The sequence below is a fragment of the Lissotriton vulgaris genome, chromosome 6, assembly GCF_964263255.1.
Source record: "Lissotriton vulgaris chromosome 6, aLisVul1.2, whole genome shotgun sequence".
NCBI lineage: Eukaryota > Metazoa > Chordata > Amphibia > Caudata > Salamandridae > Lissotriton > Lissotriton vulgaris.
In genome coordinates, this window is record NC_141694.1 from 1890904838 (window position 1) to 1890931846 (window position 27009).

At 45.2% G+C, this 27009-nt stretch overlaps 1 protein-coding gene across 1 annotated transcript in view; it reads left to right on the forward strand.

Annotated features, from left to right (window-relative positions):
* Positions 1–27009, forward strand: part of LOC147709789 (antileukoproteinase-like) — a 74017-nt gene that overhangs the window by 16713 nt on the left and 30295 nt on the right. Inside the window, exon 2 of the mRNA XM_086928230.1 lies at positions 14307–14453. Within this exon, the coding sequence (XP_086784356.1) occupies positions 14307–14453 (147 nt within the window). The remainder of the gene's footprint in view (positions 1–14306; positions 14454–27009) is intronic.

The window sequence follows — 27009 nt, forward strand, 5'->3', positions numbered from 1 at the left end:
GCTGGCTTACGGAGAACTGTCTTCAGTTAAATTCATCTAAGACTGAAGTCCTCCTGGTTGGCCCGGACACTCAAAAGTGGGACGAGCGGTGGTGGCCCCCTACATTGGGCTCACCGCCTATGCCCAAGAAGGAAGTTAAGAATCTAGGTGTGATCTTAGATGATGCTCTCACCCTGGATTCCCATGCGAAGAGGATAGCTGGTACTTGCTATGGCCGCCTGCGCTCTCTGAAACCTATTCTTGGCTTCTTTGAATCTTCCACCCGTCAGACAATTGTCCAGGCTATGGTCCTATCCCATCTGGACTATTGCAATGTATTAATGCTTGGGTCCAATCTGACAGTCATCAATAGACTACAGAAAGCTCAGAATGCGGCAGCTCGGACCCTGTTCGGCTTACCAAGACGCTGCCATACCTCTCAGGTTTTGCGCAGGCTCCATTGGCTGCCCGTAAAACAACGCATTCAATTTAAGACCCTGTGTGTTATGCATAGAATGTTACATTGTCTAGGTCCTAAAATCTTGCAAGGAATCTGTTCCTTCTATGTTCCACAGCGTGCACTCCGGTCTGCGGACCTCTTCCTTGCCTGTACCATCAAGATTCGGAGGTGTAGAGCTGGTGGCCGCTCTTTTAGGTTTCGGGCCCCAAAACTCTGGAACTCTATTCCTCTAGGTGTACGTTCCATCACAAACCACCTACAATTTCGAAAACAAGTAAAAACTTGGCTGTTTTCTTCTATTTAGGGTTCCGCGGTGTATAGATATCCTGCCGCATTCCTCCGGCTGTTATGTGATTGGACCTGTCTGCAAGCGCTGGGACGCCTCGTTGCTGGGGTAGCCATGCGCTATATAAGAGATACGTAACATAACATAACATAACATAACATAACAACAGTAGGGAAAGCGTTGGATAGCATAGGGGTAAAATTTACTATTCCCACTCCAGTGAGTGCAACAGTAGGGAAAGCATTGGATAGCCAGAGGGTACAAATCACTATTCCCACTCCAGAGAGTGCAACAGTAGGGAAAGCGTTGGTTAGCATAGAGGTTAAAATTACTATTCCCACTCCAGTGAGTGCAACTGTAGGGAAAGCGTTGGATAGTGGGAGGGTAAAAATTACTATTCCCACTCCAGAGAGTACACCAGTAGGTAAAGCGTTGGATAGCGTAGTAGTAAACATTACTATTCCCACTCCACAGAGTGCAACAGTAGGGAAAGTGTTGGATAGCGTAGGAGTAAAAATTACTATTCCCACTCCAGTGAGTGCAACAGTAGGGAAAGCATTGGATAGCGGGAGGGTACAAATTACTATTCCCACTCCAGAGAGCATAACAGTAGGGAAAGCGTTGGATAGTGTAGAGGTAATAATTAATATTCCCTCTCCAGAGAGCGCAACAGTAGGGAAAGCGTTGGATAGCGTAGAGGTAAAAATTACTATTCCCACTCCAATGAGTGCAACAGTAGGGAAAGCGTTGGATAGCGTAGGGGTAAAAATTACTATTCCCACTCCAATGAGTGCAACAGTAGGGAAAGCGTTGGATAGCATAGTAGTAAAAATTACTATTCCCATTCCACTGAGTGCAACAGTAGGGAAAGTGTCAAAAAAAAAATAACTTTATTTAGTTTTCACAAACCATAAAGCATATAAAACACATTTCATTTAAAACTTTTTCAGTTCTTAAAATTCCACATACTTCCTTTGTGGCACCAAGCCTTCAGTCTTTGCCCTTGTTTATAAGTAAGCTTTCTACAACTATCATAAATTTTACCCCCCCTGCATATTAAAATGTTTGATGCGGCACACAGCCAACTTGTCGCCGCCTGTCTGCAGGTGCGGATATTTAAATCATTAAAAACAGTTCTCAGCAGCTTCCTTCTTTCTGATTTCACAGTTTCACAGACACACAGCAAGTGGCTCAGAGTTTCAGTGTGATAGCCACATAAACGACATGTCTTTGTTTGATGCTTGTTTTTCCAGGGGGGCGCCAAGTCTAATGAACAAAGATCTCCGAATCTGTATGCCATGAATCTCCTTTTTAAGGACAATCTGAAATGAGCTGCTAGATAGGGTTGTGGTCTTAGCCGTGTGTAAGAGTTTATTATGACCCATGCGTGGTGGCTTCTTAGTAATCCCCTTTTATCCTCCACGAAGGATAATGCTTTTGCTTTGTTATTGCAAGCTTTTTTAAAAGTGGACTTTTCCATCTTGCTGTTCCAAAGCCCATTGATCTCTAATTCATCCAGTGCTATCCGCAGTTGGTCCCCCCACGTATTTGGGGTTCTTTGCTCCATTTGTTGTTTTATTTCATACCAGCATAAGTTGTTTAAAGTTCCCAACTCTGCTGCTCTGAGTTTCCAGCAAAGATTTACCGTGGTTGCCTTCCTTTGGAATTCCTGGTTCTGTAATCTGAATTCCAAACAAATTTGTGCTGGCGATGAACCTTTGAAGAGGTTGAATACCGTTTTATAAACCTTGGTTTGTAATTTGTTTAAGATGTTACATTCTTGGCCATGCCAGGTTTCCAGACCATAGGACAAGGTTGGTAGCAATTGGGCTGCCATGATTTTTAAGAGATGCCCGTCCCGTGTGAAGGGCTTTCCAGTTTCTTGGATAATTGTTTGTAGGCAAATATTAAGGATTGGGCTTTTGATGTGATCTCCTTTTTCTGCTCCACCGTTGACAGATTTCTTGACATTTTAATGCCCAAGTATTTATAAACACTTGTTTCCTCTATTTGACAGTTCTTTGCATACCATTTATAGTTTCCTTGTCTTGGGCCCGCTAATCTTACCACCTTCGTTTTAGATTTATTCAATTCTAAACCTTGGGCGTCCAGGTAGTCTATAAGTTTGTTTATTGTCCTTTGCAGCCCAATCGGAGTTTGACTTACCAGGACAATATCATCTGCATACTGTAAGTATTGAACCGGCTCCCTTGCGAAAATCGGAGGGTGTCCATTTATTTGTTCTAAATGACTGTTCAAGTCTGCTAAATATAAATTAAACAAGCATGGTGAAAGGACGCAGCCCTGTTTTAGTCCGTTTGTTATATTTATTTTTGAAGAGACTCTTTGTCCGTCCCCAAGTTTAACAGTGGCCCATGTTTCACTGTATAGTGATTGTATTGCATTAATCAGTGGCTGTGGCAATCCCCATGCTTTAAGTTTCTTCCACAAAAGGTCCCGCGGCACTCTGTCGAATGCCGCTTTTAGGTCAATGTAGCAAGCCACTAATACTCCCTTTTTCCTTTCAGCTTTTTCCGTAAGAATTGTCAAGGCTGTTAGGTTAGTAATGGTGCCCATACCCCGTCTGAAGCCTGTTTGAAATTTTGGGATGATGTTGTTTTCCTCTGTCCACTCTTGTAGATGTTCCAGGACACATGAGGCATAGAGTTTGGCCTCTACGTCGATCAGGGCAATCAACCTGTAATTCCCGGGTTCTGTTCTGATGCCGCTCTTATAAATTGGGTGGAACAGGTTACCGCTCCAGGACTGTGGGATCTTGTTATCTCGGAAAACCTGGTTAAAAATAGGGGTTAGATATTTTGCCCAAACGTCCGGGTCTCGTTTGAACAGGGCATTGGGTAGCCTTTTTGGGCATGCTGCTCCTTCCGCTTTCAGATGTTTTATCAATGCTTTTATGCGTTTAACGGTTGTCAAAGTTTGATCATCTGCTTCCCAGCTAAACTGGATTTTTCCACTTTCGATAGTAGTACTGGTTGTCTCGAAGTACGTTTCTTTTTCCTTTACATTCAGTGACCTTGCTGCATCCGCCTTTTCTGTACCTAGTTCGGGGTTGTACAATTTATCAATGTATTCTAACCAGGTTTTGTATTGCTTTCCGAATCCTTTCATTAATTTATTGATTTTGCCCCAGAATTCTTTACTGTTTGGTAATTTACTTGCCCACAGCAGATCTTCCCATAACTTTTCTCTATATTTCCTTTTTTCCACTCTACATTCCACCTTATAGTCTTTTCTCATTTTTTGAGTCGATCCGCTGTCTGATTTTTTCCCCATTTTGATTGCTTCCGCTTTTTGTCTTAGCACTTTGGCAATATTTCTTTTTGTGTTTCTCAACTGTGTTGTGTACCATGGCTCTTTAACAGCCCCGTGATTACCTTTGCTTATTGGTTTTGCCGGAAATTTGTCCAGGAGTGCTTCACATAGGTTTACCCAGTTATGTAATAATTTTCCTGCTGACTCCTCAGCATTCTCTATGTGTTCGTTCACCATGTTCATTATGTCTTCCATGATGTTTCCTCTCTATTTAAGCTTCCGTAAATTATATATTTCAGGCCATGATGCTAGTGATGCTACATACTCCTTTTGCTTAATATTGAAGTATAATACTGTCTCCTGAGGGAAATGATCGCTCTCAGGTCGTGTTGAGATGTAGAAATTATCTACCTTGGGCGTTAGCTCTTTACTAATTATCGTATAATCAATAATTGATTGTTTTTTTCCACAGGAAAAGGTAATACCGGCCGGTTGATCTCCCTTCATGTTTCCATTTAGGATGACTAGGCCTAGTTTTTTCAGCTCGTTTCGTATATTTTGGTTTTTATTCTTATTCTTAGTCATCTTTCCTCCTGTCAGGTTATAGTTGAAATCCCCTGATATAATCATGTTGTGATATTGATGTGTGACTTGTAGTGTTTTTATTAAGTCTATTAAGGATGACAGTTTCTCCTCTTTTTTGTTTTTTGCCGGATGAATATATATGTTGAGAATTATTAGCTTCTCTCCCCCGCCTTCTCCTTGTGCGGAGAGATATTCTTCCACTTTTACTATTTGGATCCAGCTTTCTCCGGAATCCATTTCCTCCGTTTTCCAGTCATTTTCTATTGCAATATATGTGGACAACCCCCCTCTTGGATGCCCATACTTGGAGGTTTTTTCCGCCATTATGTGGAATTCTTCGTAGCCTTCCAAATGCTTTGGAGAAGTGTTCCAAGTTTCTTGTAGCAATATTACTTTAAAGTTACTTAAATAGGTGAGGGTTTCTTCATCTTGTTGCATTTCGTTAAAACCGTGAACGTTCCAGGAGCAGATCATGGTCTTTTTCTCATTTTGAATTACAGCCTTATTGTTTTGTTCCCCCCTTGCTGTGCTGTATTCTTCAGGATCGATGTGAGTTCAAGGTGAGGGCTAACCAGGACCAGTCTTGATTTCCTTCCGACTGGGTGGCTGTTTTCCTATCCGTAATGTTTTGTAAGCCGGCTCCCCTGCATGTCTCTTGATTTGGTGACGTACTTCTGGCTCCTTTTAGTACCATAGGAGAATTTCCCTTTATTTTCGGAAACCTGGCTGCCTCGTCATTTATTAGCGGGTTTGGGTATTTGATTAACGGTGGGTATGATATTATTATGCCCCAGGTTGCAAAGGTCTCCCTGGTGGAGAAGATCAGTTCCATTGTCTCAATTGATGCCCATGTTGTTCTACTTACTTCCAAATCCATCTCCATGTTTGTTTGGACAAATTCTAGTGCCAGGAGATCGGACGATGGAATTTCCCTTAATTTTGGGATTTCTCTGAATAATCTCATTATGTTACCCCTATTTAGTATGTCGTTTTTTCCCTTCGTTTGATATTCGGGCTTAAAGATTAGTTTACGGCCTGTTTCTGCTGGGTTTTGTTGGGGAACCTGATTTCCACTTGGTTCCCTTTTTTCCCTTGTCCTTTCCCCCGCCTTAGCGTAGATCGTGCATTCGATGGTGGGCAGTCCCTTTGAGCTTGATTTCGGCGTTGTGGCTTCTTCTTCATTTCGACTTATATTATCCTCCTTTATGCTGAGTGTTTTTACTATCCTAGTCTTTTCCTTTTGTTTTTTCTCCGATAATGTTTTACACGTCCTGCCATTTTTGTCCAGGGTAATTGATAGATGGCAGTCTGTACTTGTGGCTCTTTCTATGTACAGTCCTGGACTTTTTTCCCTTTTTGACCAATTTGTTTTATCTTCATTAGTTATCCATTTGGTCATTGCCTCTTGATACTTGGTTTTTGAGCCATCATGGCTTTTTGCTTCAGGTGCTGCTTTCTGAGACGTGTCTTCTATTTCTTGTAGTCTTGTTGTTTGTTTGTTTTTTTCCCTTCTTATCACTTTTTCCGTCTCCACCTCTGTGTTAGTTTTTGTTTTTGTTTTTGGTTTTTCGATTGCTTTCCTCCCTTTTATTACTTTGCTATCAGAGGGGTCTGGTACACACTGGTTGCTTTGCATGAATGTTTTGCCTTCCCTCAAATTGATTGGTGTGTTTGTTTCTTCGATGTTTTGCTGTGTTGTTAGTCCATCGACTGATTGCTCTTGTTCACTGTTGTTAGCGTTTTGTGCAAAAATGGCATAATTTTGTTTTTTTCCCTGCTTGGTTTTGGAGTTGGCGTTCTTCCTGGCTTTCCGTGCTCGTTTGCGTTGTCTTTTGGTTTGATTTTCCAGTACACTTGGAGCGGCGGATGTATTGTTTTCGCCGTGCCTATTGCCCTTCTCGTTTGTTATATTTACCTCACCTTCCATGGAGTATTCTGCAGATTCCGTGCTTTGCCTCATACTTCTTTGTTTTTCGATCATTATAATTTTACCTTTATTTTCTAAACACGATGTTTCTTCTGTTTGTTTACTTGCTTGTGCTGCACGTAGGATCTCTGTCAAAATTTCTGGTAGACATGCCAGTTTATCTATTATTTTGCCGCACCCGCAGCTTTGATCCAAAACTTTTTTTTTATTTTGTCTGTCTTTGTTTGTTCCATTAGTTATTTGATCTGCGATTTTATCCAGCTTGTAATTGATTCCTGCAATGTGGGTTGCTATCAGGTTCATTAAATCTACCTGGACATCCAGTTTGTCCGATTGGAAATGTAATACTGTGATTGCTTGCTGTAGGCTTTTTAGTAACGAATCACTCCAAGTGGTTGTTTCTTTGTTGGTTGGTTGTATTAAGATCCCTGATATGGAGTCGAACCCACTTACCGATGAAATGGTGATTGGTGACTGTGTTTTTTTGCCTCCTAGTGGCGAACCACTTCGCCCCATGTTTTCTTTTTTCCAGAGAATGGGGCTAGGGGTGAATTTGATGGGGGTTGATACTGTTCCCATTTCAGCTCCCATTTCCTTTTTTTCCTGCTGGTTTGTGTCTCTACATTTTCCCGGGTTAGGTGTCCCTAATTCCCCCTCCTTTTGGGTCTTAAATTCCAGCATCTTTATGAGGTCTTCTTCCTCTGTTATTGAAAAAGATCTTGACCAGTTTGTCTTTTGGATGTTTCCTTGTTGTATAACTTGATCTCCGCCTTCACTTTGTTCCCTTAACATATACCTTTGTACGGTTGTTTCTTCCGTGCTTCTTTCATGAATGGCTGTATGTTGGGATGTTGGTGGAGATGTATGTTTGGGTGCCGAGACATGTATTTGTGCTGTCGTCTTTAGAAGCCATTTTTTTAAAGTGGATTTCTCTCGAACCAGTCTTTGATCCTTTTCTTCTGGTGTTCTCCCTTCTTTTTGTTGACACTCTTCTGGTTGTCTCGACGTTGCTTCTAGGTATTTGTCTCCGGCTGTTTTTGGTGTTGTCGCGTGTCTCGGTTTTATGGGAGTTTGTAGGCTTTGAGACTCTTCTGTGTTTGCATATATTGCCGCCATCGGGTCTTTTAGAAATTGGAATTTGTGCTTTAGGTTTTTCCCACCGAACTTAAATGGCTCTGTAGCTATAGAAAGGATCACACTCTTCTCTTGTGGGTTGGAATCCTCTTTTAGCTTGCTCTTGTTTCCAGATTTATTAGCCGCTTTTGTTTGATCCCGTTTTGTCGCTCTTTTCTTGTTTTTGTAAATGGGGGCTTGGCGAACTTTTCCTGACCGCATATCCCCAATTCACTTCTCCGATTGGTGATAGGACTTATCCCGGTGACTTGTTCTGACCCCGGTGCTGTTCTTTGTGGCTTCCACTATTGCGGCTGCCCCCCCCCCCCCGCTGCCAGGGTGCTCTTATCTCTTCACTTCACCACGCCTCTCCTCCGGACTCTCGCCTCACTCACAACTTCTGGCGACCTCCTCCCGAGCCTGTCTGCTCCTTCTGCGTCCTGCTACGTGACAACTCCCCCACCGTGTCACCTTCTCGGCTACCGACCCTTACGCTAGGTGTGGCGTAAGGTACTGAGGGGTGACTTGGGGCACGACACACGACACAGGATTGGGGCAGCTGCCGTCAGGGAGGGACTGCGTTGGAGTGATGCCGTGTCTGGTAATGTCTGGCAATGTGGTGGCTTTCTCTGTCGTGTCTAGTCACTTACAATCAGTCCCGTCAAGATGTAAAGTGCCTACTTGGATCCCTCTATTGGGGCCTCAGGACACGAGATCTCAAGCTATAATGTTGTAGCTGTTTTAACAGTTTTTATCAGGCAGTCCACCGTGGTTTTGCTGTTGCCTGCTAAGTGCTGGTGCTTGTATAGTCGCTTGTAGTTTAAAAAATTCTTAATTTAAAATGCTTAATTTGGAGCTTAGAATTGCAGTAGTGCGTTTGGTCCCCCAGTAACTCTGTCGTGTTTGGTTTCCTGCAGGGATGCTGCTCGCTGATACTTCTGCTGCTGCCTTCGCCTCACCCTTTTGGCCAAAGACCCTCGAGTCTAAAGTGCTGGCGGGGTATGGCTTCAGGGCCTCAGGGGCTCGGGCTAGAGCTGGCAGCCCGCCCCCCCCGGCCGACCCGCACCCGCTCCCGCTCGCTGCTCCCAGCACCCGTCACCCGACTCACTGCTTCTTGCCGCCTCTCCTCTCTCTCACTCCTTGATGCTGTATGTTGCGCAGCAGGGCAAAGTTGCAGTGTGGTCTGCCTCAGGATGCCGGGAGGGGTAGCCTGGGGTAGCTTGGAGCACGACACACAAGCGTCGAAAGCTCGTGCAGCTCAGGCTGCCTGGAACTGTGCCTGGGACAGTTTTTCCTGTGTCCTGCACAGGAGTTCACTCCCCTCCAGTGTGGCACAGCCCGCCACGAATGCAGCCACGAATTTAGCCTGTCCTGTTCGGCAATTGCAACGGGAGTCCAAGCAGTTCAGACACGGTGTTTACGGCGGTCAGTGGCAGGCCGTCTATGCAGCTCCTTGCGCCATGCTCCTTGCTCGGCGTTCTAGCGACCAACCAGACAGGTTATTCACCCCTTGACTCACCGACCGGCTGCTTCCTTCTTCCTCCTCGGTGGCTCTGGGCTGGCCGGAGCGTTAGCAGGGGTGGGAGCAAGGTCCAAGTCTCGGCTTCTCGGCCTCCCATCTGTGCAGCAAAGGAGAGCCGGAGAGCCGAAAATCAAAGCAGTCAGGGTGCGGTTGCAGGGTGGCTTGGCCTGGGGCTGTGGTCAGATATCCCCGAGGTAACAGGTCCCGCCAAGCTCCAAGCTCCTGCTCGCTCGCACAGCGTCTGTCCGCTCAGGGTCTGTCTGTCTGTCGATAGGGCCGCGCACACGCTCGCCACCTAGTGGTCACTGAGGAAACTGACAAATGCATGAAGTCTCAGTAGGGAAAGTGTTGGATAGCGTAGGAATAAAAATTACTATTCCGACTCCAGTGAGTGCAACAGTAGGGAAAGCGTTGGATAGCGTAGGGGTAAAAATTACTATTCCCACTCCAAAGAGTACAACAGTAGGGAAAGCGTTGGATAGCGTAGTAGTAAAAATTACTATTCCCACTCCACAGAGTGCAACAGTAGGGAAAGTGTTGGATAGCGTAGGAGTAAAAATTACTATTCCCACTCCAGTGAGTGCAACAGTAGGGAAATGGTTGGATACCGTAGAGGTAAAAGTTACTATTCCCACTCTAGAGAGTGCAACAGTAGGGAAAGTGAATACTTCATATATGAATAAAAATAAATTAAATATTAATACCAATTACAAATTAATTAAAAGTAATTAACAATTTTATATAATATAATAATTAATCAATTAAAAATACAAATAAAAATTAATTATTACAAATTATTACCTCATAATGCAAATTGATTACCAATTAACAATTAAAATATAATTACAAATTACAACAATAAAAAACCAATAAATAAATTAAAATATTTAATTAATTACAATTAAATTACTTCCCACCCTATTCCCCTATAAACCCATAACCCGCAACTAAAAATAAATTAATAAAATTAACATAATTATCAATTAATTAAAATAATTACCAATTATATTTTAATTAATTACCAATTAACAATTAATTCAAAATAAATACCAATAAATACATTAAAAAATTTAATTAATTATAAATAAATTTCTTCTCACCCTATTCCCCTATAAACCCACAACCGGCTACAGAAAATAAATTAATAAAACATAATTATCAATTAATCAATTAGTTAAAAAATATTACCAATTATATTTTAATTAATTATCAATTAACAATTAATTAACAATTAATTCAAAATAAATACCAATAAATAAATTAACATATTTAATTAATTATAATTAAATTACTTCCCACCCTATTCCCCTATAAACCCACAACCCGCTACAGAATTATAATATGCAAAAATTAAATACCATAAAGTTAATTAATTAAAATAAGTTGTAAAATTAATATACACTTTTCACACATATACTAACCTAAAAAACACTTTAAAAAATTGGATATTGTTAAAAAATTGATATTAACTTACTTAACTCAAATTTGATATTTTTGTTGTCTATATTCTGTCCATTCAATATTTTGTCCATTCTATATTTTGAATTCGATATTACTGCTATTCTATTCAATATTTTTGTAGTCTATATTCTGTCCATTCGATATTGTGTCCATTCTATATTTTTAATTCGATATTAATGCAAATCGATATTTAAAACTCGATATTTTGAGTGTATACCGAGAGTAAGGTACTGTCAACTTTAACCTCTGCCTACCTTTGGGGATCCACTGCACTGTTCACACTATACCTTACTTTGGTATAGTATATACAGATACAGCTTCCTACACCACCTTCTTGAATACAGGAGGACAGACACTGGAAATCCCTGACTAAGGACTGAACTGCATCTACCCCATAAATCTGTGCCATTAAATCAAGACCTAGAGCCTGATTTATATTTTATATTATATGAAAGCAAAGGGGTAACCCAGAATCCTTCAGAACCTGGGCATATATTTCATACGTCACATAAGGTTTTGTCAGGTATAACAATTTCTTTACAGTTCATAACACTTTTGAAAATCAGTGATTCTTAAGTCGACACTGTAACACATATGAAGTGACAATGTGGTTAGCGAAATTGAAAGGATTTTTACTTTTTCTTTTTGCATAGTTTTTTACATTTTACACCACTACTCCCTTATTCCCAAGACAATAAGCCGAAATCATCCAGCACAGGGCCCACCGTAAGGACTTCCAACCTGAATTACTGATCAGCCAAGCAATCATCGTTTGACTCCATCACAGAATCTATACACACATTTGGATTTGGCTGTTTATTTGCGTCCGCTGTCCTGAAGAAGACACGCCATGACAATCCCTTAATTATGCTTCTGTCAGGGTCGAAACGTTGGTGGTTATATTTGTCCAATATACCCATAGGTCTCTCTGCTCTCAAATTACTAAGCAATCACTGCTTGGGCTAGAGATATGCAAATGATACTGTGTTTGGACTTACTTCAAATCCCTTCCCTAAATGCATCATCAACGTATTGTTTTTTCACTTCCATGTATAATACACAGAGTCACTCTCTGTCACTTGGGTACTTTTTAGTCACTGTAAATATTTGTCACCTGCGCCATTTCATTTAATGAACTCCAAGACAGCCTGTGTTATCTGAAGTTTTGTGGTGTCATTTAAAAAATTCAAAAAAGAAAAGTTTCAAAAAGAAAAAGTAAAAATCCTTTTGATACTGCCAACCACATTATCACTTCATATGTGTTCCAGTGTCGACTTAAAAATCACTGATTTTCAAGTGTTATGAATTGTAAAGAAATTGTTCTACCAGACAGAACCTTCTGTGATGATTGATTTATATCTTGGCAGATGGGTTACTCCATCACAACAGTGATGGTTACCCATCCACTGAAATATAAACTGCATTACAACCTATGGTATTTATATTTCGGCAGACAGGATATCTGTCACTGTTGTTGCTGAGTAACCATTCACCAAGACCTAAATAAGGCCCAAAGAAGTGCATGTGCTCCCTTTAGGGCACCCTCATCCTTCTTTCCCCAGGGTCTGAAAGGACAAAATCCTCAGAAAGGAGAGACGTCTTGTCCACTGGATTAGCAAGAAAGGGATCCACTACTAACTACTGAGGCAGTTCGGTCTCTCCTTCAGCCAAGATGAAATATCTCAATTAGTCTCTGAACTGAGGCCCCATCCAGTTTCTTCCATTCTTTGGAAATGTATCATTTATTCCCCACTTGTGGTAGGCTGATCTTATTTCACAGTGAGCCGAAGATTACAAGACAGGTATGAGACCAGGGGCTTCAGGTCTCCCTCTAGGAGCAGCAGAATCATCAGGAAACCCTGCCTCCTCCTCAGACTCCAGAGAAGCCCAAGGGGGGCAGGAGGCTGGGGATGATTGAGAGACGTAGGACCTATCTGAGGATGGAGGAAGGCCCTGAGTGGACAGACTCTTCCTGCAATGGTGATTACGCCTCCGACAAGGATCTCAGCACCGCCTCTGAATCCACTCATAACAAATGGGACCTAGAGCGCTCTCCCCTGCTCCAGGTATTTCTCTCTGGAAAGAGAAGAGAAGAGTGGTGTGATTTCGTAGTAAGCAGGCAGTCTGTCTCTGGTGACAAGAGTGCTAGGGCGATTGGCCCAAAGTCCACCCAAAGACTCCTCTGGGTCCACAAGCCAAGGGACCAACTCTTAAAAAGCACAATGAAAGGTGAAGGAAGAGATACTTTTAGCCTCTATAATTCACTTTTTTTGCTTGTGTTTACTTATCCCCTCTTTTATTCTCTAGTCTTCCCTTTTCCCTTTTACCTGGTAATTTATTGGAAATATGGCGCCACTTCAGCTACAGAGAAGTCACTAACACCCCCCCCCCCCCCTGGCCCTGCGTGCATCACAACAGTCGGTTCTGCTCTGCAGTCCCTCAAAGGTTCAGAGATATGCAGCGTGGCCAGCAACCTTATAACCAATCAATCAGTAGATTTGCAGAGCGCTTCCTGACACCGTAAGTGTATCCAGGCACTGGCAGGGTCCAGTTGATTAGCCAAATAACCAGGTCTTCAGGGATTTACCGAACTATGGAAGAGGTGAGGACGTCCGTAGGTTAAAGGGCAGCTCGTTCTACTAAAACACATTAGTGGTGCTCCCAGCAACAAGCATATGGCGCCCGTTCCCCTGTGAGTATAGAGTCCCAGGAAACAACCACAAGGAGAGTGCCAACATAGTGTGAGCATTGTAAATAAAATGGATAAAACGCTCTTACCTTGACTTCAGTAGAGAGGCCTTAGCACCCTGTAGACAGAGAGGTGTTCAGGGGCGGCTCCTCCACGTGGCGAAAGAGCGTTGCCCCACTACTTTCTCGCAGTGCGAGAAGCAGAAACATAAAATGGAATAATGAATACCAATTTATGTTACTGCTTCTCGCACTGCGAAAAAGCAGAAGGGTTTGGTTGGGGGCGGGCGGGTGGGCGGTCCTGCTCTAGGCAGGGGAGGAGTGACTGGCCCACTGTTGTGGGCGCTGACTTTTTGGTCGGCACCAGGGCCGACCAAACCATTCATACACACTCTCCTATTTTCTCCGTGTAGGCTGCATGTGGCCTGTATGGAGAAAACGGCCTCCCCATGGACGCCTGTGGGGTCGGCGTCCCAGCCAATCACAATGCTTCCATTGGAGCATTGTGATTGGCTATGGGGAGGAGAGGGATGCGGCCTGCCTCCTGCGAGCAGCAGAGAGAGAAGGCGACTGCGAGAGGGGACCTAAGGCAAAGGTAAGTTAAAAAAAAATTCTATTTAAATTAACCTTCTACTCTCCATGCGCGAACCCCTCTCTGCGTGACCCCCACCCGCGAGTCCTCCCTGCCGAGACTGGAGGTGTTGCTCCTGTAGACTCTCTGCAGCCCTCAGGAACTGAGGAGGGCACAAACAACAGGCCATCCTCGGAGGAGATTTGTGGGTAAATCCCTCTGCTAGGGATAGAAAGCGGAAGCAGCTTTAGTGAGTGGTGGGCGTTGTGAGTGAATGGGCACAGTCACTCATCAAGGAAGGAATGGGACGAGGAAGAGGAGGAGGAGGAGGTAATGAAATAATATCACACTAAATTCACTTGCTGCTGATTGTGATAATGATGATTCTAGTCATACTGTAGCTCTGACAGACTCTTTAACCTGCTCACTTTTAATTCACAGCTCGACCGGGAAACTGCCCTACAATTGACATTCACTGCCATATGCTCCCTCTTATCACCAACTGCAACTGCGATGCACAGTGCCTTGGAGTCCAGAAGTGCTGCGAACTGTCTTGCAGCATTGACTGCGCCGATCCTGTGTTCCCAGGTACAGTTGTGCTCTCAGAAGGGTGGGCACTATATGATTTTGTTTGTTCAGCCCATAAATTCAATTCAATTTTCAAAGCTTTATTCGACATCAGTCATAAAAGCATTTCCACCCTAACACTATACAATAAATACTAAGTCTACAATACACAGAATTTAAGACAAGTATTAAACGAATATCCGTTGAATACAATAAGCTGTTAAAACATTATTAAGAACAACCTTGACACTTACTCACAAGTCAAAGCATTAAAAATATGGTAACCGAGATACATCACGGCATTTTTCCTAGTAGAGTGCGTGTTCGAATCACCCACGCCCAGTCCAAAAACTTTGCAACAGCAATTGCGAACAGTGGAGAGCAATCAGTTTCCAGAATTCTGAGTGCTGTTGCTTGACTACGCGTCCCCATGTTGAGGCAAATGGGTCTTATCCATTTGTGCCGTGGGTTGGCATATAAAGGGCAACAAAACAGTACATGAGAGACATGCTCAACTTGATCTTTACAGTGGTAACAATGCTCGTCGCAGGATGTAGACCATTTCTTTTTAAACACATTTACTGGGAGTGATCCGACTCTAAATTGAAAGTACAACTTCCTGTCGTACGGCTTCTCAATCAAGTCCCAGTACGCTTCACACGAGGGAGACATTTTTAGGTCCAGGAAGCGTCTTGTCAGCGAGAGGTTAGTCCCATTGGCAAAAGTTCTAAGGTTCACCATCTCCCAGTACATTTGTTTCAGCCTGATCTTTGAGGGGAAGCAGGACACATCAGTATTACCCCATAGGTGGTCTAGTTTTAACTGTGACAGTACCCCCGTAATTCTTTCAACCAGACAATTTTATGAAAGCGATCAAGTAGAACAATGTCTGTCAATGCTGAAGCATAGTGGGCTAACTCTGGGGTCATCATTAGACGTCTCCAATATAGCAGTGGACGCAGCCTCGCTAAGTCCGCAATGTTTTTCCTACCGAGGTCTAATTTTAAAGGAACAGTAGGCGTACTTTGCGGCACCCCTACCAGCCCCCGAAGAAACTTATTTTCTGCTGTAGTCAGGTTTACTAGGTTACAGAATCCCCATAGCTCTGAACCGTATAAGCTAGCACTAATAACTTTCATTTGATAGATCTCAAGAACACAATTTACTGGTTTAGTAAGAGAAGCTCTATGTTTTAGTAATAATGCTCCTGCTAGTTGACTAAACTTTAATACAGCAGTATCTATGTGTGTGTTCCATTTCAAGTTCCCCTGTAGTGTTATTCCAAGTTAGGTGAAAGCATCTACCTGCTCAAGGGGAGTGCCTTTAAAGGTGATGATGCCTTTAAACAACGAACGGCGGTTCATACACATAAACTTTGTCTTGCTAATGTTCAGTTCTAAACCTCGGGAATCACAGAACTCGCCAAATGTGTTGACCGCCTTTTGGAGTCCACTCGGTGTACGCGATAATATAAGCATATCGTCCGCAAACATTAGGACGGGAACATGTGAGCCAGCTATTATAGGGGCATCAGAAGGGGATCTCTTTAGGAATTCTACTACACCATTTATATATATCGAGAACAGTGTTGGCGCTAAAACGCAACCTTGCCTCACCCCACGCTCTACAGGGAAGGGCTCGGTTACTTCTCCCTGTGACCCCCATCTAATTTTGGCGAAGTTGTTCTCATGCAGTCGTACAAGGAGAGTAAGAAGTTCTTGGCTTATCCCTGCATCAGCTAGGACCTTCCAAAGCTTGTCCCTGGGGACTAAGTCAAAAGCTGACTTTAGGTCCACAAAGACAGCATATAGAGGGCCGTTATTTAACCGCATGCGCGCTAGCGGAATTCCGCTCGCACGCTGGGTTTTTCAAAAACGCACTTTACGTGACGAGCTGGGCTCGTCATCAGCGTGCGAGGAGGCTACGCCATGACGAGCCCAGCTCGTCATCAGCGTCAAAGGGGTTAAGGTAACGTTCCTCCAGTACAGGGCAATGAAGTAAAAGACCTGGTCGATGGAACTTGTCAAGGGACGGAACCCCGCTTGGTATGGTGACAAGATGTTATTTTCCTCTATCCATACTTGGAGCTTATTCTGCACCATACGACCCATCAGTTTCTGAGCTGAATCTATGAGACTGATGGGTCTATAGTTGCTGGGGAGGGATTTGCCACCTTTTTTAAACACTGGGATGATTTCCATTCCTTTCCAGGACAAAGGTACTTCACCAACCATCCGATCACTTAGGTAGACGTCTGCTGGTATACCGTCCATGCCTGGCGCTCTTCCCCCCGTTACACAGTCAAGGGCAAGACTTACATCTTTTTCATTAAACACATTATGCTTGTAATAAACAGTTGGTGGCAGAGTAACACAAGCTTGCGACTGATTGCGAGCATATTGTGGTTTGAAGAATTCTATCCAATTGTTAATGACAACATGGTTTTGAGGGGGGGCAGCCAACCCTCCCCTATCTCACTTTACCGTGGACCAGAATAACTTCGAATCTTTGGCCGCGCATGCCGTTTTGAGCTCACCCCATAATTCCTCGTCCCATAACCTCTTCGCCTGCTTTTGTGTGCGTCTATAAGTGTCCCTGGCTTCCCTGACTGCATCGGCGTTCCCAGATTGAAGCTCTCTACTAAGATTCTGGCGTGCCAGTCTGCAGCTTTTACCATACCACCCCTGCCTACTTTGGTGTTTTTTGCCCTTATTGTGGCCTACTGGTTTTAGGAAGAATGTTTGCAGTCTGCAAAAGAGTTTTTTGTGGGCCTCCATCACAATATCTCGGAAGTTAGAGTTACTTGTGAGTAGTTTTATGTTATTTACTTCCTCTCCTACTACTCTCTTGAGTTCATCTAGCTTCCCCTCATCCTCTACTAGCTTCCCCCATTTTAGATGCCGCTGATTGTTTGTACATACTAGGTCCAAGGTCACCCTCTCTTCCTCTGAGCTTAACCCCCTTTCCTCTAAATAGGGCTTGAAGTCCATGCACAGCGGGTTATGATCGCTTTCCATTCTTTTTACTACGGTCATATCAATCAGTTTGCTCCAGACCCTGGTATCTACCAGAAAATAGTCTATTCTACTGGATGCCCGACCGTTGTCAAATGTGTTGTTCCCAACACGGTCAGAGGAAGTGTGACCATTTGCGGCTCTAAGGCCTCTAGCTAGACAGAGGCTCTTCACTTGAATGGCCACCGTACTCCATCTTTTAACTGCAGCTATCTCAAGCTGGGGGATTCCCCATTTGCTATCCTCTTCCTCGGCTAAGAATTTGTCCTCTTGACCCAGGGGTTCAAAAGTAGTATTTAAGTCCCCCCCAACAATGATAGATTGTTCTAGGGGCAATTATTCTAGCTCCTGTTCGAGGACCGTTATTACGTCTGAGGTCTTTCCCACTCTGACCCCCCTAGCATATATATTAAAAAGGGCTAGCTCTTCACCATTGTCCCATCTAATATTAACTAATAGTATATCCACGGTAGGAAGGGATTTTTGCTGGATTGTGCAATTCAACGATTGGCGAATCCAAATCAGCATACCTCCTGATGGGCGGCCTTTGCCATTTATCACTGCAGAAATAAAGAAGTTGAGGTACCCCACCCGATATACAGGGTTTGGTGACCATGTTTCTTGGAATAGTATAATATCATGCAAGTCGATAAAAGCACACATTCAGGGGATGTTACTTTATTCGCTATCCCAGCAAGATTCCAAGAAATAAAGGTCAATGTTGATTTAACTGTGGTGGGCCCTGACTGGCCAAGTCTTGAAAGGTTGCTTATATTTATGTTCTGCTGTGTATTTTTTGTTACTGAAGATTTTGAAGGGATGCCAAAGGCATCATCTAGGTGAAACTCGGGTAATGGCTCACTGCCATTACACCGGGCTAGTCTGCTATACCCTTCCAAGGTATCGGGCCTCCCCTCCCTTTTATTACTATTGGGAGCTACCATGCGGTTGGCTACCTGGGTCAGGGCTAATGAACCCTCCTTATTAACGCTACCATTATCTGTTTTCACAACATGAGAGTATCCTATCATATTATTTTGATATACGAGTCAATCGCACTCGTTTAGATTTGATAATGCTGCAAATCTATTTTCTAAGTTTACACCCCAGTCACAACTTTGGACACCCCCACCCCCACGTCTGCCGCTTCTGGTAGCCACTGTGGTCCATTTGGTCCTTAAAACACTTGGTTTAGCAATGAAGCCTCTTCTGCTATAAAAGAAGTCAAGTGTGAGAGGGGTGATTTCTGCTGTTCTGCGTTGAGGGGGCAGAAGATTAGGTAGAATATCGGGCAATACTTCTGGTCCTTTGAAGTTAAGTACCACACAGTCACCTTCAAATCTTTTAGGGCTACTGCCTATCCATTTCACTCTTCTAGCAGTTAATAATTCCTCTGAGAGTTTTTGTTTACCCCAGTGGGAGATATGCATGTTATTAATCAGCCAGTATAGAGCTTTACTTAAGAGAGATTGTGGGGACTCTGTCTGGCCAAGCTTCAGGGTTGGTACATTAGCTAGGACCAGGATCAGTGGGGATGCTTCTACAATTAACTCCATTGGACCTGGTTCCAGGAGAGAATCTTCCCTAGCCCCGTTACTTATCAACGGATCTGCTGGGCGATGGATATTTGCTGCTAAGCATGGGGTGGGGATAAGTGGATGAGTCGGGACCAACGGATCCCTACTTTCTCCATTTCCACCTTCCTATGTTTTGTTTGCTCAATTTTGTCCACCACCTGGTTTGGTAGATCCCCCATGTTTTCATTTGTGTTCAACAGAAGACCCTCAAGCTTGTTAACTTTGTCAGTAAGTTGGTTAATCTTAGATAACAATGGCTTGATTATACCCCTCATTTTTTGATCAAACATTCCCATGAGTTTCTTGATGTTGGCCTCATCCCATAACATACTGCCCTCATCCTCTACCCCTACATCCTCTGTACCATTTTTCCTAGGTGGAGTTGCTGGTCTTTTCCTGCTAGAACGTAACCCGCCACACTTAGGTTGACCCTTTGTGGCCCCTCTGGTCACCCTAGGCGCAGGAACAGGCACAGGATTAGGGGGGCTATCCTCCACTATTTCTAGGTCCAGGTCTGCGGCATCATGAACAACCTCATCTATTTTACTCAATGTAGCAGGTGAGGATGCATTGTGAGCGGGGCTCTCAGTACTAATTTGGGAAAGCACCACTGCTTCACTAGAGTCTTCCAGTTCCTGTAAATTAACTCGGGGTAATTCGGTTGAGATATTAGTAGGTGTTGGGCTCAACCCCAGAGAAGACCTTCTATCATTGTTTATCTTAGCGACCACTTGGAATAGATAGTTATCCATGGTATTTGAAGGAGCAGTACATTGCTTTTGTTTAGACATACCTGTAACAACACTCAACAATCACAGTGGGCCAAAATGTATAACAAGCCTATTGTCCAGAAGCCACTACTTACAAGTACTTTGAGACCTCCCCTTATTTCCTTTAGTAAGCGCTATGGTACTTCGTAGTTAACACAGAGGGTTGTAATCACTCACGAAAATAAATGAACAGCGTTCCTGGCCCAGTCCAGTCTCTGCCAGTCGTGGACTGTCGCAGACTGTCCCGCCCTTGTCCCGGGCTTCTCCCGGTCGCTCCCGCGCAGCGGGGTTGAATGAGTAAATTTATATAGTCAGAGTCAGAGGGGAGGAACATGCAGGGAGAGCGGCCCAGGTGGTGGCAATTGGGTCTGGCGGGCGCTCCTTGGACTTGAAGTCCTGCGCCCGCACTCGCTCGCAGCCCCGCACAACACAGTCACCTCACAGAAGCTTGATGAAGCCCCCACACGAAGCGGGACCCGCGAAGCGGGTACCGCGAGCAGTTTCTTCAAAGGCAGGTAAGAGCAGGAAAATCCTCTGCGGCACGAAATCCCAGCGTTAGCAGATAGCGTTAGCGGATCCAAATAGTGACCCAACCAGTAGCCAGGAGGAAAAGGTTTTTTAATGAAAATGGTGGGGAGGAGCATGCAGGGAGAGCGGCCCAGGTGGTGGCAATTGGGTCTGGTGGGCACTCCTGGGACTTGAAGTTCTGCGCCCGCACTCGCTCGCAGCCCCGCACAACACAGTCACCTCACAGAAGCTTGATGAAGCCCCCACACGAAGCGGGACCCGCGAAGCGGGTACCGCGAGCAGTTTCTTCAAAGGCAGGTAAGAGCAGGAAAATCCTCTGCGGCACGAAATCCCAGCGTTAACAGATAGCGTTAGCGGATCCAAATAGTGACCCCATAAATGCCAACCCTCCCAATTCAGGCGGGAGACTACCGAGTTCAAGGCTTGTCTTCCGCCTCTTGATTCCTGCATGCAAAAACCCGATTCTTTAGCCGGCTTCAGCCAACAGGGACAGGTCTTGGGTGACTTGGAGTATGCACTGCCAGTAACCTGCAGACCGGTGCACAACATGTTTGCCGTGCTCTCTCTCTGCCTGCTGTAGCGCTTTCTCCATGCTCCTAACAGGTAAGGAAACAAGCATTTGGCAATGGAATAGGTCTCGCATTTACAAGAGTTTGAGCTATTGGCCTTGTTAATGACAAAGCCTTTTATTTATGTGTTTATAAAACCTGCAATCGGTCCGTAAACAAGCATTTTGTACTTATGGTCGTTGCTTACAAGAAACAAGGCTGGCAGTAACTTCACCTCTTTTACAATGCCAATAGCTTAAACTCTTGCAAATGCAAGACCTATTGCATTGCAAATGCCGGTTTCCATCTACCGTAAAGCAGTGTAGAGCGCACCTACCAACAGCCCGGACTGCTGACTCAGTGCTAGATGTGGTTTATTGCATTCTTGCTTGTAAGGCTTACTACAATGTCCTGTATGTTTGGCAGTAGTATGAGGTTTTGTCTTTCTGTACTGTGTTTCAGTGATTTAATAAAAACAGCACAACCAGTAGAACAGAACATCATCTGTCTCTAACAGCTATGAAACGACAGCAAACACTGTGCTTTAAAAACAGGAGGGAAGGAAAGCGGACAACTAAAGAAAGATTCCTCAAGGTCACTAGTGCACCAAACACCTTTTTTGAGAAGACGCTAGACCTCAGAATAGAGCCATGGCTGTGGGAAGGGATTTTTTACAGGCAGATGCGTCCCTTTCCGTTAGCAGCTACAATACTGCGCACATAAGCTCACAGTCATGTAAAGGTGAAGGCAGGTTCACTATCAGGCACATGCATCAAGCGATTTGGGAATCGCAAACGGTGCGAATCGCAAAATTCGGCCGTTTGCGATTCCCAAATCACTATTTGGGATGCATCAACTTAAAAGTGAATAAATCGCTATTTTAGCGATTTTTTCAAGTGCGATTGCTTTTAAGGAATCGCAAATTTGCGATTCCTCAAAAGCAATGCATGAAACTAAAAAAAATTGCGATTTCGCAATTAGAGAGAAAAAATTACCATGAGGTTGGACCTCATGGTAATTTTGCGAAATGTTAGAAAAATGCAATTTTTTGCATTTTTTTAACTTTCATGTTGTGCCCACACATGCCCTTAGGGCATATGTGTACACAACATATGTGCATTGTTTGATTTCAGGGGTGCAACAGGGTGTCCTTTGGACACCCCTGCACCCTTGAAATCGCAATCTCAATTTGCGATTAGCTAATTGCGAATCGCATATTGAGATTGTCTTCCCATTCATTCCTATGGGCCTCTAGGCCCATAGGAATGAATGGGAAGGGATTCCTTAATTGCGATTCGCAAAATGCTAATCGCAATTAAGGAATTCTAAGAAATCGCAATTTATTGAGCGATTTCTTGATGCATAGGCATTTGCAATTCCTTAATTGCGATTCCTTAAAAATCGCAATTAAGGAATCGCAAATGCCGAGTTTGATGCATGTACCTGCTAGACTGTTGTGGCCTCTCGTGGATGTTCCACAATGAGACAGTCCTCGGCCTGTTTTTTCCTCGCCAGTGTAACGGACGGGACATGCTCCACAAGAAAAGTAACTAACTTGGGGCCTTATTTATGAAGGACTTGCGCCACCGGTGCGTCACTTTTTCCCATGTTAAAAGTGACGCACCGGTGGCGCAAGTCCTTCATAAATAAGGCCCTTGGTGTGGATAATAGGAACTTAGCGCAGTGTTACGGCAAGCGATAGTAATGGGTCAGGATTGGAATCTGTGCCTTGGTGGAAGGAAGCAGGGGTGAACATATGGCGAAGACCTCTACCAGGCCGTTGTTGCAGGAAAAGGGCCCTGTGTTTGGCACGTGGGGCACTTCACTTTATTTTTCTCTGTGGTAACTGCAGTCGCCATTACTCCAAAAGCATTCTGATTGGATGACAAGAGCACTCTGGTGCTGCCAGAAACGAGATTACATCATTGCGCAGAGAATCCGAGCTGTGGAGTACGTGTCCATCTATAATGCCACTGGTGCTCATGTAAAGCGCTCTGATCCCTTCTGGCAGACTTCGCGCTATATGAAAGTGCAAAAATTAAATAAACGAGCAGAAATGTCCTACATTTCAGAATCTGCTCTAATCGCCGCAGTCCACACTCAAGGGAGCATGTGTACAGGAAAGGGGGGTGAGGAAAAGGTATGAGGTCCGCATGGAACTACTTTGAACCGCAGCCACACACAACGACAGCGAGGAAGCCCCCTCAGGCAATCATTGACACAGCGATCAAATGCCCCTGTACAACCTGCTATGGACTTTAATAGGGCAGAAAAGGCCGTGTGGAGCTGCGTCTTTCGTGGAAGAGGAGCAGGCAGAATAGTAAGGAGGGGAAGACAGTGCTCTTGTTCCCACTGTAAAAAACTGCAACAACAAAAAAGAACGAACCGACTATTTCTCCATTTCAGTATCTGCTCCACTCATGCAGTGCACACTCAAGGGAGCATGAGTACAGGAATGGGGGAGGGGAAAAGGTAAAAGGTCCACTTTGAATCGAGCCATGCTCCGGCTTTTACCAGACAAGTGTGAGACTAGTAGTGAAACTCCGGTGGTTGAGGACAAAACAAGTGTGAGACTGGCAGTGAAATTCAGTGAAACTCCGGTGGTTGAGGACCAGACAAGTGTGAGACTGGCAGTGAAATTCAGTGAAACTCCGGTGGTTGAGGACCAGACAAGTGTGAGACTGGCAGTGAAATTCAGTGAAACTCCGGTGGTTGAGGACCAGACAAGTGTGAGACTGGCAGTGAAATTCAGTGAAACTCCGGTGGTTGAGGACAAAACAAGTGTGAGACTGGCAGTGAAATTCAGTGAAACTCCGGTGGTTGAGGACCAGACAAGTGTGAGACTGGCAGTGAAATTCAGTGAAACTCCGGTGGTTGAGGACCAGACAAGTGTGAGACTGGCAGTGAAATTCAGTGAAACTCCGGTGGTTGAGGACAAAACAAGTGTGAGACTGGCAGTGAAATTCAGTGAAACTCCGGTGGTTGAGGACCAGACAAATGTGAGTCTGGCAGTGAAATTCAGTGAAACTCCGGTGGTTGAGGACCAGACAAGTGTGAGGCTGGCTGCGAAACTCCGGTGGTTGAGGACCAAACTATTGTGAGACTGGCAGTGAAATAATTCAGGGAAACTCCGGTGGTTGAGGACCAGACAAGTGTGAGACTGGCAGTGAAATTCAATGAATCTCCGGTGGTTGAGGACAAAACAAGTGTGAGACTGGCAGTGAAATTCAGTGAAACTCCGGTGGTTGAGGACCAGACATGTGTGAGACTGGCAGTGAAATTCAGGGAAACTCCGGTGGTTGAGGACCAGACAAGTGTGAGGCTGGCTGCGAAACTCCGGTGGTTGAGGACCAAACTATTGTGAGACTGGCAGTGAAATAATTCAGGGAAACTCCGGTGGTTGAGGACCAGACAAGTGTGAGACTGGCAGTGAAATTCAGTGAATCTCCGGTGGTTGAGGACAAAACAAGTGTGAGACTGGCAGTGAAATTCAGTGAAACTCCGGTGGTTGAGGACCAGACATGTGTGAGACTGGCAGTGAAATTCAGGGAAACTCCGGTGGTTGAGGACCAGACATGTGTGAGACTGGCAGTGAAATTCAGGGAAACTCCGGTGGTTGAGGACCAGACATGTGTGAGACTGGCAGTGAAATTCAGGGAAACTCCGGTGGTTGAGGACCAGACAAGTGTGAGACTGGCAGCGAAACTTCGGTGGTTGAGAATGTTTCTCAGTTCAGGTGATAAGAGGGCAGCCTGACTTCAATGTTCCTACTGTGCGACGCAGGTCGGACTTTTGGAAGCGTTAAGAGTGCAGAAAGAGCTTTAAAAACAACAAAACAAGAAGTGAAGCAGTGACAAGTGGCGGCAGAAAGTTTAAATAAAATATATTAAAAGTCCTCCCACCCAACTGCTAACAACAAAAGCGTAAGGAAACTGTGCTTTACTGGTGCGCCTCAGCCTAGAGGAAGTGACGTTTATCGGTAAAACCCACGAGTCAGGAGGTAGCAAAGAAGAGAGACATTGGAGTGAACCAATGGGACGTAGCAGTCGGGCAAAAAGTCAGATGATTGGTTACAGCAGGTCTTGCATTGACCTAAGAACGTATATTTGCATTTCTGATATCCCACCCTGCAGCAGCCCACTTGCAAACCCCATAGCTGACGGCAGACACGATTCAGACCTTAATAAATGGGAGAAATACTTTCTCCTGATGCCCCCTCTTGCGGTGGGGAATTGCCTACTCTGCCACCCCCCCCCCTCCTCTCTTGCGCTGAGAGATTCCCTCACCTGTCCCGCTTGTGGTGGGAGATTCCCTCCCCCACCCTCTCTTGTGCCTCACCCTCAGTTACCTCCTGTCTCTCCATCTATGGCAGTTATCCGATGCCATTGTCCCAGCACCCCAGGATTCCCCCAGCCAGGAAAGAGTGACTTCTAGAGGACTTATTCAGGACATCTAGGAATTGCTGGTGGGTGGCTTGTTAGCCCCTCCTCCAATGACACCGTCTCTCTTACTTCCTGGGTGTCGCTGCTTGTTGTAGTTCATTGTCACACGTAGCGCCTTACAAGCACAGAGGGCGCTGAGCACGAGGACAAGCGGAGTCCAGGACATGATGACGCGTCTGCAGCAATCGGATCCCAGATGCAGGCAGGTCTCTGGGTGCGACCCTCCAGCTCTTCCTTAAACACTCCTTTTGGACAGGGGGGTTGCCCCATGTAGTGAGCGCTCTAACGTTGCACGTCACGTAGCCACGTGACGTGCGGTGACGTAGGGAGGCGGCGTGCGCAGCGAGGCATTAGCGCGCGAGCTGGCTGGGCAGAGGACATGCTTGGTGCTCCATGTATGATACGACTTGAATAAACAGAGTATTACAGAGACCTGACTCCGAGAGTTATTGGGGGAAGAAAGTACATCATTACAGTGGCAACGAAGGTGGGATAAGTGACCCACGACCCCCACGACGCGGACTACGCGAAGAACGGCGGAACGGAGCGGAGTCGCGGAGCAGAGAGCAAGGAGGGCCCGAGGGAACGCACAGCGACCACACCCTGACCGGGCACCACAAGGAGCACCGTGCAGCCAATAGCACGCGGAACAGAGCACCGCAGGCGCGCAGCGAGCAACCTGTTGGGAACTGCGACACAACTAAAGCAGGAAGCCAGTCACGATCAAGGCCCACAGGTAACCGCACTGGCTACCTCACCTGAGCGGGAAGGGACTGAAAGGAGCAGCCCTCCACCATTACTCAGTGAGGAGGAACAAAACAGCGCGCCAGGGAGCCCCAGAAGCCTGGAAAGTGCGCCGTCCACATCCAAGGGCGAGAAGATGAGCGCGCAAGCGGGGTTCGCGATAGCACCAGTCCAGTTCCTTCCCAGACCAGGGGAACCGCTCATGAAATGGGAGGACTGGAAAGAGTACATAGATAATTTCATAGAAGTACTGGAAGACGAAAGTGAGGAGAAATTCAAGCCACCGAGAAAGAAACGCATCCTGCTGCTAAACCTGGGCCCGGAAGGCCTGAGGATCTACAAAAGCTTGGTTCCTAAGAAGAGAGAGGCGGATGATGACGATGTGTACGCACACGCAATGGAAGACCTGGAGGAACACTTCAAACCATCGGTATGTGTCTCAGTGGACAGGTTTAACTTCCAACAAAGGAAACAACTACCAGGGGAAACCGTGGAAGAGTACGTGGCGGCGCTGAGGAAACTGGCGTCCTCATGCAAGTACGCCAACTGGGAAAGTGAATTTATAAAAGACCAAGTGGTGATGCACACCACGTGCACGAACGTACAGGACAAGCTATGGGCTGCAGGAGACCCCTCGCTCAAGGACGTACTTGTGATAGTCAAGAGAGCCGAACTGGCGCGAAGGTGCGCAGCGGCCACGAAGAAAGAGAGTGTGCCCAGCGGTGTAGTGAACAAAGTGGACAATGAAGAGCACCACAAAGAACACCAAGCGCGGAAACCGCCAGAAAAGGGCCCGAGCAAATGGCAAAGCAACCCAGGCCCCTCCGGCAAACCGGCCGGAAGTAACAAACGGTCTTGCTACAGGTGCGGAAGTTGGGCGCACGAGGCGCACGACCGGAAGTGCCCCGCGCTTCGCGCCAAATGCATGTTTTGCGGCATTGTCGGCCATTACGA